The sequence below is a fragment of the Nomascus leucogenys genome, chromosome 11 (genome assembly GCF_006542625.1).
Source record: "Nomascus leucogenys isolate Asia chromosome 11, Asia_NLE_v1, whole genome shotgun sequence".
Classification (NCBI taxonomy): domain Eukaryota; kingdom Metazoa; phylum Chordata; class Mammalia; order Primates; family Hylobatidae; genus Nomascus; species Nomascus leucogenys.
The window spans coordinates 45,975,110-45,987,477 of record NC_044391.1 but is presented as its reverse complement, the minus strand read 5'-3'; the positions used below and the strand labels follow the sequence as shown (position 1 = coordinate 45,987,477).

The following is a 12,368-nucleotide window of genomic DNA, read 5'->3' as shown; positions in this document are numbered from 1 at the left end:
ACTAAATAATTGCCAAGAGAACAATTTGCTGATTGAACTAAGTTTTGAATCAGACTGCATTAAAATTAGTTTTTTTCATTTTATCAATCAGAACTCACAGGGGATAGCAGAACGAGTTTAGAAACATTCTGGGCCTCTTGGAGCTTAGATTCTACTTTGGGGACACGGAAATGAAAACATAAGCAAGTGAATACGTGAGATAAAATGTGATATTGCTAAGTTAAGAAAATGCAATAAAGGTAATGGGTTATGGAATGAATCAGAAACTCTACTTTGAATTTAGTAACCAAAGACAACCTTGAGGAAGATGACATTTCAGCAGAAACCTGAATGATGAGAACCAGTCATATAAATATCTAGGGTAGGAACATTTAAAAGCATGTTCAGAGTTCCTGAGGCAAGACAAACTTGGTCTGTTGAATGGGGAGAAAGGTTAGTGAGGCTGAAACACAGTGAATGAGGGAGAATGTAGCACAAAATAATGGTGAAGACATGGGCAGAAGGCATACCAAGAAGGGCTTCGTAAGGGACATTATTCCACAGGTAAAGGAATGCCACTAGATGGTATTAAGCAGAGAAGTCATAATAAAACCTTAGGTTTAAATTATCACTTTGGTTGTTCTATGGAGAATGGACTATAGATGGTCAGGAGTGGATACAGGGAGATTAGTAGGCAGTTGCCAGAGTAGTTCCAGGTAAGAAAAGAAGTAACATGGATTATAAGATCCATGGAAATGTTGATCAGAGAATATAATAATATTCAGCAATGAGATTAACTGAACTACAACTAGATGCAACAATTTAACATAGATGAATCTCACAAACATAATATTAAACAAAAGAAGCCAGACACAGAATACACAGATTATATAAAGTTAAAAGACAGGGAGAAACAATTTATGGTGATACAAGTTGAACACTCCTGGGGTGGGGGTGATGACTAGGAAGTAGAAAAGGTATCCTAGAGTGCTAGGGTAATTCTGTATTTCTTCATTGAGTGTGTGCACTATGTTACACAGGTGTGTTCATTTTGAAAATTAACTGAGTGTGCCTGAGGAAGAAACTAGAGATATACAGAAGCTGGTAGATAAAAATACATGGTCGGCCGGGCGCAGAGGCTCACGCCTGTAATCCCAGCCTTTGTGAGGCGGGCAGATAACCTGAGGTCAGGAGTTGGAGACCAGCCTGGCCAACATGGTGAAACCCCATCTCTACTAAAAATACAAAATTAGCCGGGCGTGGTGGCGCACGCCTGTAATCCCACCTACTCGGGAGGCTGAGGCAGGAAAATTGCTTGAACCTGGGAGGCAGAGGTTGCAGTGAGCCAAGATCGCATCACTGCACTCCACCCTGGGCAACAAAGTGAGGCTCCAGAAAACAAAAAACAAACAAAAAAAACCACGGTCAAAGAAAGGTATATCTCAGAAGAGCAAAGCTTTGAGCTGAGGGTAAAAACTAAAATATGTTCAGTAGCTGAGAGTGTGGGATAAATCTGAAAGAAAACCACAAGTATTCACAGAATATCAAGTGTACTACGTGATCTTCTAGGTGCTGGAGATACAGCAGTAAACAAAGTAAAACACACTCTGCTCACATTCTGGTGGTTAAAATTTTAAGAATTTACCAGAAATGATTACAGTGTGGCTCAATCAGCAGCAAATGCCCATTGAAAGAGATAATTACATAGGGTCATTTGAAAGACACACATCCCAAACTCTTTCTTTTTTTTTTTTTTTTTTTTTTTTTGAGACGGAGTCTCGCTCTTTCACCCAGGCTGGAGTGCAGTGGCGCGATCTCGGCTCACTGCAAGCTCCGCCTCCCGGGTTCACGCCATTCTCCTGCCTCAGACTCTCCGAGTAGCTGGGACTACGGGCACCCGCCACCACGCCCGGCTAATTTTTTGTATTTTTAGTAGAGACGGGGTTTCACCGTGGTCTCGATCTCCTGACCTCGTGATCCGCCCGCCTCAGCCTCCCAAAGTGCTGGGATTACAAGCGTGAGCCACCGCGCCCGGCCCCAACCTCTTTCTTAAGATAGTCTAGTTTTCTCTCTTTAAATTTATGGGCTGGGCGCAGTGGCTCACACCTATAATCCCAGCACTTTGGGAGGCCAAGGCAGGTGGATCACTTGAGGTCAAGAGTTTGAGACCACCCTGGCCAACATGGCAAAACCCTATCCGTACTAAAAATACAAAAAAAAAAAAAAAAAAAAAAAATTAGCCAGGCATGCTGGTGGGTGCTTATAATCCCAGCTACAACGGAGGCTGAGGCAAGAGAATCACTTGAACCCGGGAGGCGGAGGTTCCAGTGAGCTGATATTGTGCCATTGCTCTCCAGCTTGGGCAACAGAGCAAGACTCCATCTCAAAAATAAATAAAAATGTAAATAAATAAATTTATGTATGACATGCATAGAGTAATGTGGCAAAATGGACTAGTCTTAAGCATAAAATCTGATAAATTTGTATACATTTATAGACATGGGTACCTATCAGTAAGTCAAAATATAGAACATTTTCAGCCCTCCAGATTTCTTCATGCTGTTTCACAGTAAATACCCTCTCAGAGGTAACCAGTATTCTGACTTCTATCACAATACATTAGTTTTTGCCCGTTTTCAACTTTATATGAATGGAACCCTATGATAATACTTTTTTGTTTCTGTCTTCTTTCATTCTATGTTTGTGTAATCTATCCACGTTGGTTGTTGTGTGTAACAGTCATCTGTTCTTTTTTATTGTTAAGTAGTATTCCACCGTGTGAAATACTATAATTTATTCCTTTTCCTGTTAATGTTCATTTGCATTGTTTCTAATGCTGGGCTATTTTGATAGTTACACTTTGTTTTATCCTTGATCAAAAGAGAACATCAAAAGAGCTAGGTTTATCAACTACAAGAAGTAACACTACAATGTTTTCTTTGACCTAGGTATCAATGAAAAGCTTATTTCTGTTAGAAAATGTTAATTTTTTTTATTGTTACATACAATGAAAATTATGTAACAAATTTTTGCTCTGGTTTTCCTTACCTATAAAAAGGAAATTTAAATTTGAAGCCCAGCTTTAATCTCTCTGAATGAATTTCATAAAATACCCACATTTTAACTCTTCCCTAGTTTTAATCGTTCAACTCTATTTCCCCTGAGAATATGTCTTATGTATATAGGCCTTTATAATTTACTGTATGAATTACTGCAATCCCCTTAAATTGCATTGGAGAGTAAGGCAGGAAACAAATACACTAATATTTACCTGGGACTGAGTCATTTCCTCTTCTTCCTGGGAAGGGATGGGGCCTGCAGAAGTAGAGCTGGGGAAGAGAATAAAAGTCATTAAAATAGGCCTGTCTTTAGTTTCAGAAACATGCACACACAGGGTGGATTAAAGGTTAACCTGTAGTGGAATGATAATTAAATCTATCAGAAATGCCAAGAATATTCGCACCACAAAGGTTCTTTTTTTTTTTTTTTTTTTTGAGACGGAGTCTTGCTCTGTTGCCCAGGCTTGGAGTGCAGTGGCACAATCTCGGCTCACTGCAAGCTCCGCCTCCTGAGTTCACGCCATTCTCCTGCCTCAGCCTCTCCAAGTAGCTGGGACTACAGGCACCCGCCACCACGCCCGGCTAATTTTCTGTATTTTTAGTAGCGACAGAGTTTCACCGTGGTCTCGATCTCCTGACCTCGTGATCCGCCTGCCTCGGCCTCCCAAAGTGCTGGGATTACAAGCGTGAGCCACCGCGCCCGGCCTCACAAAGGTTCTTAATAGGTGTGAGGATGATTGGAATAATCATGCAGAGCTTGGGCACAGGGTGGACAGAAACAGGGGTGTGTATGTGGGAGCTCTGTATCAGAGAATACATGTAGCATCATGAAAGCATATATGCAGGAAAATTATGAAACTGACAAAACACCTAAAGTATTTTAATGTATTGAGACATTTAAGACAATAATAATTAGCAATTAAGAAAGAATTAAGTAGCAATTTAAAAGAATTTAAAAGGTGATATAATTATATCTTGAGGAACAAATAGAAAGTTTTTATGTGTGAGTAATGTGTATTGGAGGTACTGATGGTAAGAGAGTTAAATCCGTACTTTTCCCTAGCCAGAGCAATCAGATAAGAGAAAGAAATAAAGGACATCCAAATTGGTAAAGAGGAAGTCACACTGTTGCTGGTGCTGATGACATGATTGTATACCTAGAAAACCCTAAAGATTCATCCCAAAAGCTCATAGAACTGGCAATTGAATTCAGCAGTTTCAGGACACAAAATTAATATGCACAAATAAGTAGCCCTGCTATATGCCAATAGCAACCAAGCTGAGAATCAAATCAAGAACTTAACCCCTTTTACAATAGCTGCCAAAAAAATAAAATGCTTAGGAATTTTAACCAAGGAGGTAAAAGACCTCTATAAGGAAAATTACAAAACACTGCTGAAAGAAATCACAGATAACAAACAAATGGAAACACATCCCATGCTCATGGATGGGTAGAATAAATATGGTGAAAATGACCATACTGCCAAAAGCAATCTACAAATTTGATGCAATTCTCAACAAGATACCACCATCATTCTATACAGAACTAGAAAAAACAATCCTAAAATTCATATGGAACCAAAAAAGAGCCCACATAGCCAAAGCAAGACTAAGCAAAAAGAACAAATCTGGAGGCATTACCTTATCTGACTTCAAACTATATTGTAAGACCATAGTCACCAAAACAGCATGGTACTGGTATAAAAACAGGCATAGACCAATGGAACAGAACAGAAAACCTAGAAATAAAGCCAAATACTTATGGTCAACATATCTTCGACAAAACAAACAAAAACATAAAGTGGGGAAAGGAAACCCTATTTAACAAATGGTGCTGGGATAATTGGCAAGCCATATGTAGAAGAATGAAACTGGAGCCGGGTGTGGTGGCTCACCCCGGTAATTCCAGTACTTTGGGAGGCCAAGGCGGGCGGATCACGAGGTCAGGAGATCGAGACCATCCTGGCTAACACAGTGGAACCCCGTCTCTACTAAAAATACAAAAAAATTAGCCAGGCATGATGGTGGGTGCCTGTAGTCCCAGCTACTTGAGAGGCTGAGGCAGGAGAATGGCGTGAACCTGAGAGGCGAAGGTTGCAGTGAGCCAAGATCACGCCACTGCACACCAGCCTGGGCAACAGAGCGAGACTCCATCTCAGAAAAAAAAGAAAGAAAGAAGAATGAAACTGGATCCTCAACTCTCACCTTATACAAAAATCAACTCAAGATGGATCAAAGACTTAAATCTAAGACCTGAAACCATAAAAATTCTAGAAGATAACATTCAAAAAACCCTTGTAGACATGGGCTTAGGCAAAGACTTCATGACCAAGAATCCAAAAGCAAACACAACAAAAACAAAGATAAACAGATGGGACTTAAACTGAAAAGCTTCTGCACAGCAAAATAATCAGCAAAGTAAACAACCCACGGAATGGGAGAAAATCTTCACAATCTATACATCCAACAAAGGACTAATACTCAGAATCTACAGGGAACTCAAACAAATCAGCAAGAAAAAATCAATCCCATCAAAAAGTGGGCTAGGACATGAATAGACAATTCTCAAAGGAAGATACACAAATGGCCAACGAACATATGAAAAAATACTCAACATCACTAATTATCAGGGAAATGAAAACCATAACCACCACATGATACTTTACTCCTGGAAGAATGGCCATAATCAAAAAATAATAAATGTTGGCATGGATGTGGTGAAAAGGGAACACTTTTATACTGTTGGTAGGAATGTAAACTAGTACAACCACTATGGAAAACAGTGTGAAGATTCCTTAAAGAACTAAAAGTATATCTACCATTTGATCCAGCAATCCCACTCCTGGGTATTTACCCAGAGGAAAAGAAGTCACTATAGGAAAAAGATACTTGCACATGCATGTTTATAGCAGCACAATTCGCAATTGCAAAAATATGGAACCAGCCTATATATAAAAAGGAACAAAATAAAGGCATAAAAACAGAGTGAATTTTACTGTATACAAATAGAATTCAACCAGGATGTGAATTCTGGGAGGTGGAATCTAAAATAGGATGTAGAATATGACACATTAATTCAACTGTACTACACAAGAGGTTTATTGTAGATTCTTTGGCATTTTCTACTTAATTATGTTGTCTGCAAATAGAAACAGTTATATTCCTTCCTTTTCAATCTTTATGTCTTTTATGTACTTTTCCCTTATTGCACTGGCTAGGACTTCCAGTACAATAGTGACTATTATAATAGTAGTAAGAGAGGACATCCTTGCGTTGTTCCCAGTCTTAGAGATAAAGCATTCAGTGTCTCACCATTAACTGTAATGTAGCTCTAGGTTTTTTGAAGATGCCCTGCAGTAAAGGTTGTTCTCTTCAATTCCTAGTTTGCTGAGGAGTTGTTTTGTTTTTTGTTGTTAACACGAATGAATGTTGACTTTTGTCAAGTGCTTTTCTGCATCTACTGAGATAACAGTCATAGGTTTATTCTCTTATTACAGTCAACTATAGTAATTGATTTTCAAAGGATGAACTGGAAATTCATCTCGTATTCCCAAGATGAACCCTATCGTGATATACTTTTTTCATATTGCTAGATTCAGTTCACTCATATGCTGTTGATTTTTGTTTCTAATTCCATGAGGAATACTAGTCTGTAGTTTTCTTGTAATATCTTTGGCTTTGGTATCTGGGCAAAGCTGGCCTCATAAAATGAGTTGAAAAGTGTTCCTCCTCTTCTATATTCTGGAAAAGTTTCTTTGGAATAGTTAGAATTTCTTCCGTAGATGTTTAGTATTTCACCTGGGAAATTATCTGGGTGTGGAGTTTCCATTTTGGAAGGTTTTTAATCACAAATTCAATTTCATTAATAGATATATAACTATTCAGGTTATTTCTTATTGTCTGAATTTTGGTAGTTTATGTCTTTCAAAAAATTTACTCATTCATCCAAGTTGTCAAATTCACAGGTATGGAGTTGTTTGCAGTATTCTTTTATTATCCTTTTCAAATCTGGGGGGGTAAGTGTGACACTCTATCTTTCATTCCTGATATTAGCAATTTGTTTCTTTTTTCAACTTTTATTGATCTTTTCAAAGAACAAGCTTTTAGTTCACTGATTTTTCTCCATTATTTTTAGTTTCAAATCGTACTGAATTATGCTGTAATCTTTAATATCCCTTTCCTTTCTTTGCTTTGAGTTTAGTTTGCTTTTTTCCCCTCTAGTTTGTTAAGGCAGAAGTGTAGTAATGATTTTTCTAATTATTTATATCATTTAATGCAACAAACTTCCCTGTATGCACTAACTTAGCTGCTTCCCACATGTTTTGGTGTGCTGTATTTCCATTTTCTTTCAAATTATTTTTTAATTTCCTATAACGTTTCTTCTTTGACTCATGGACTATTTAGAAGTGTGTTTAATTTTGAAATATTTGGAGATTTTCCAGATACCTTTCTGTTCTTTACTTCTAGTTTTATTCTGCTATGTTCTGAGAACAGACTTTGAATGACTTTTATGTCTTTAAAATTTTTGAGATTTCTATTATGGCCTCAAATATGATCTATGTTGGTGAATGTCCATGTGCACCCGAGGAAGACATGTATTCTGCTGTTGTTTAGAGTGTTCTATAAATGTCACTCACATTTGAACACCGAAAAAATTGACATTCAATACTTGAATGTTGGTTGATAATGCTGTTTTGGAGTCTTCTGTAACCTTTCTGATATTCTGCTTTCATGTTCTATTGATTCCTGAAAGAGAGGTTTTAAGTCCCCAACTATAATTGTGCATGTGTCTATTTCTCCTTTCAGTTCTATCAGTTTTTGCCTCGTATATCTTGAAGCTCTGTTGTTAGCTGCATGCACATTTATGATTGTTGTCTCTTCTTACTAACACCTTGAGCATTGTTTCTTCACTCCTGATTAAATCCCTTGTTCTAAATTTTGTCTAATATTAAAGTTGCTTCCTCTTTTTTTTTTTGGTTAGCATTTTGTGGCATTTTTTTCTATATCATTTGCTTTTAATATACTTATTTATCTTTATATTTAAAATGGGTATCTTAGGCTACTCCACCTTGTAGTCTGGTAGTTAAAATGGGTTCCTTGTAAAACGGCATTTAGATGAATCTTGCTCTTTTATTCAATGTGATAAGCTCTATCTATAACTGGTGCATTCAGAATGATATTAAAATTGATTACTGATATAGCTGGATTAAGATGTACCATCTTCTTAGCTGTTTTCTATTTGCTCCTTTGTTCTTTTTCGCTCTCCTTCCCCCACTTTTCTCCTTTGGTTTCGTTTAATTGCACACTTTTTATTATTCCATTTTATCTCCTACTTAGTCATTGTGTATGACCTTTTAAGGTACTGTTGGACATGGTTTTCTAGTATTTTGTTGGGGATTTTTGCATCTGTGCTCACCAGGAATGTTGCCCTGCAGTTTTCTTGTGTCTCTGTCTTGCTTTGGTATCAGATTAATGCTGGCCTCATAAGATAAGTCTGGAACTGGTCCCTCCTCTTCAATATTCTGAAAGATTTTGAGAAGGATTTCCATTAATTCATCTTTAAATGTTTGGTAGAATTCACCAGTGGAGCTGTATGGTCCAGGGCTCTTCCATTAGGAGGTTTTTGATTCCTGATTCAGTTTCCACACTAGTTATAGGTCTGTTCAGACTTTTTATAATATTTCTTTGTGATCTAATCTTGGTAGTTTGTATGTTTCTAGGAATTTAATTTTTTATTCTAGGTTATCCAGTTTGTTGACATATAATTGTTCACAGTTTTTCCTTAAGATCCTTTTTACTTCTGTGGCATCAGTTGTATTGTCTCTTCTTTCAATTCTGATGTTATTTATTTGAGTCTTCTCTATTTTTTTCATAGTTTAGCTAAGGGTTTGTCAATTTATCTTTTCAAAATACCAACTGTTAGTTTCTATCACTTTTCCATTTAATTTATTTATGCTCTCATTTCCTTTATTTCCTTCCTTCTGCTAACTTTGGGCTTAGTTTGCTCTTCTGATTCTAGTTCCTTGAGATGTAAAGTTAGTTATTTCAGATCTTTCTTCTTTTATCACATAAGAGCTTATCCATATGAATTTACCTCTCACTTCTGCTTTTGCTGCAACTTATAAGTTTTGGTATGTTGTGTTTTTGTTTGCCTCAAGGTATTTTCTAATTTCATTTTTTATTTCTCATTTGATCCAATGGTTATTCAAGATTCTGTTCATTTCAATATATGTGTGGATTTCTTGGTTTTCCTTGTTATATTGATTTCTAGTTTCATTCTACTGTGGTCAGAAAATATATTTGGTATGATTTAGATATTTTAAAATTTTTTAACATTTGTTTTGTGATCTAATATGCGATGCATTATGGAGAAACATCCATGTGTACTGCAGAAGAATATGTATTCTACAGCTGTTGGGTATAAAGTTCTGTATATGGCCAGGCACGGTGGCTCATGCCTGTAATCCCAGCACTTTGGGAGGCTGAGGCAGGCAGATCACCTGAGGTCAGGAGTTTGAGACCAGCCTGGATAACATGTTGAAACTCTGTCTCTACTAAAAATACAAAAATTAGCTGGGCATGGTGGTAGACACCTGTAATCTCAGCTACTCAGGAGGCTGAGGCAGGAGAATCACTTGAACTTGGGAGGCGGAGGTTGCAGTGAGCCGAGATCATGCCACTGCACTCCAGCCTGGGTGACAGAGCAAGACCCCATCTAAAAAAAAAAAAAAAAAAAAAAAGTTCTGTATATGTCTATCAGATCCATTAGGTCTACAGTGTTATTCAAGTCACATGTTTCCTTATTGATTTGTCAAGAAGTTCTATCCATTATTAATGGACAGAAAGTGGGGTATTAAAGTCTCCTATTATATTGTATTGCTGTATATTTCTCCCTTCAATTTTGCCAATGTTTCTTTTACATATTAGATGTCCTGGTGTTGGGTGCATATATATTTATAATCATTCTATCTTCCCAGTGGGTTGACCCTATTACCATTATAAAATGTCCTTCCTTGTCTCTTGTGACAGTTTTTTACTTAAATCCTATTTTATCTGATATATGTATGGCTACCCTGCTCTCTTTTGGTCACCATTTGCATGGATCATCTCACCTTCAGCCTATGTGTGCCCTTAAGATCTGAAGTGAGCTTCTTGTAGACAGCATATAGTTGGGTCTTGTTTATATATCCATTCAGCCACTCTGTTTCTTGATTGGGGAGTTCAATGTGCATTTCCTATAATTATTGCTAGGGAAGAATTTACTATTGCTATTTTGTTAGTTGCTTTGTGTTAGTCTTCTTCCTTCATCTCTTCCTCTCTTGCAGTCTCCCTTTGTGTTTTGTTAGTTTTTTGCATTGATATGCTTTGACTTCTTCCTCTTTTGTGTAGCCTCTATGGGTAATTTCTGGCATACGTGGTTAGTTTGGGGCTTACATAAAATATAGACGTAACAGTCTATTTTAAGCTGGTAACAAACTTAAGTTCAATCACATACAAAAACTCTTCATTTTAAATTCTCCTGCCCACATTTGGTTATAATTGTCACAATTCACATCTATTCATAGTGTATCTTTTAACATATTTCATATTTATTTTTAACACTTTTGTCTTTTAACTTTTATAGTAGAATTAAGTTATTTACCCACCACCATTATGGTAATGCAGTATTCTGTATTTACATATATATTTACCTTTATCAATGAGTTTCATACTTTTCTATACCGTCTTTTTGCTGTTTGGTGTTTTTTCATTTCTATTTGAAAACTCCCTTTAGCATTTTTTATAAGGCAGGTCTAGTGGTGATGAACTTCCTCAGCTTTGGTTTGGGAAAGTCTTTCTCTCATCATCATTTTTAAAGGATAGTTTTGCCAAGTATAGTATTCTGGGTTGGCAGGGATTTTTTGTTATTGTTGTTTGTTTTGTCTGTTTGATCTTTCAGCTCTTTGAATATATCATTCTACTCTGTTCTGGCCTGCAAAGTTTCTGCTGAAAAAAATCCCTTAATAGTCCTATAGATGTTCCCTTGTATGTGACAAGTTGCTTTTCTCTTGCTGCTTTCAAAATTCTGTTTGACTTTTGACAGTTTGCTATAATGCATCTTGGTATGGGTTTGTTTCATTTTATTTTGTGTCCTTTGTGCTTCCTGAATCTGGATGTCCATTTCCTTCCCCAGCTTTGGGGAGTTTTCAGCCATTACTTTTAAAATAAGCTTTCTGGTCCTTTTTCTCTATTTTCTCCTGAGATTCCCATAATGTATATATTAGTCTGCTTGATGGTATTCTATAACCCACTTAAGCCTTCTTCATTCTTTTTCATTATTTTTTATTATCACTCCCCTGACTGAATTATTTCTAATGGCTTGTCTTCCAGTTTGCTAACCCTTCCTTCTGCTTTATTTAGTCTGATGTTGAATCCTTCTAGTGAATTTTTCAGCCAATTCTCTGGGGAGCCCACAAAGAAAAGATGGAGTACTGGTTGCACAAATCAACCCCTTCTCTCCCCTGGATGAGTTAGGGCATCTCTTCCTGACTGTATGGTACTGTACCAGGGGCAGTATCTCTAGCAACAGGGTATCCTGAATCTCCCTACTAGCTTCACTAGTCTTGTTTCATGTTCTCCCAGGATGCAACAGCCTTTACAATTAGTTTCTGATTTCTCACAAACAGAATTTGTCTGTGAATTGTGGCTGAATTAGTATTTTGGGAAGGTGAGAAAGGGTCCAAGTCTTCCTACACCACCATCTTGCTGATGTCACCCCCGACTCCTTCATTTTGAAGGGATATTTTTGCTTGGTGTGAAATCCTGGATTGATAGCTTTTTTTTCTGCATTTTAAAAATGATTCTCTCTTGTCTTCTTGCTTGCGTGGTCTCTGATAATAGATCTGCTATGTGTAATTATTATTATTGTTCCTCAATAGACAATTTTTTTCTTGTTATCTTCAAGATTTTCCTTTTATTTTTAGTTTCCAGCAGTTTAAATATAATATGTTTAGATGTGTTTTAAAATTTTGTTTTGGTATTTATCTCTGAGCTTCTTGGACCTATGGTTTGGTGTCACTAACTTGGAAAATTCTCAGCCATCATTTATTTAAATACTTTTCTTCCATCTCTGCTGCAATTACCCATCAGGTCCATTTCATATTAGTCATAGTTATCTTAAATTCCTGTTGGGTTGTTGGAATACCTATGTCATAACTAAGTCAGTTATGATTATTGCTTTGTCTCTTTGAAGTATGTTTTTTCTTTTTCTTCTTGCCTTTTTACATGCCTCATAATCTTTGCTGAAGGCTGTACATCTTGGGTAGTACAGTAGATATGAAGGTTAAGAAG

At 36.9% G+C, this 12,368-nt stretch overlaps 1 protein-coding gene across 2 annotated transcripts in view; it reads right to left on the bottom strand.

The window, feature by feature from the left end:
• The window catches only part of ZNF569 (zinc finger protein 569), a 59,622-nt gene that overhangs the window by 31,829 nt on the left and 15,425 nt on the right, over positions 1-12,368 (bottom strand). For both annotated transcript variants that reach the window (XM_030822280.1, XM_003252682.3), the window contains one exon: positions 3,251-3,308. In XM_030822280.1, coding sequence (XP_030678140.1) covers positions 3,251-3,308 — 58 coding nt within the window. The remainder of the gene's footprint in view (positions 1-3,250; positions 3,309-12,368) is intronic.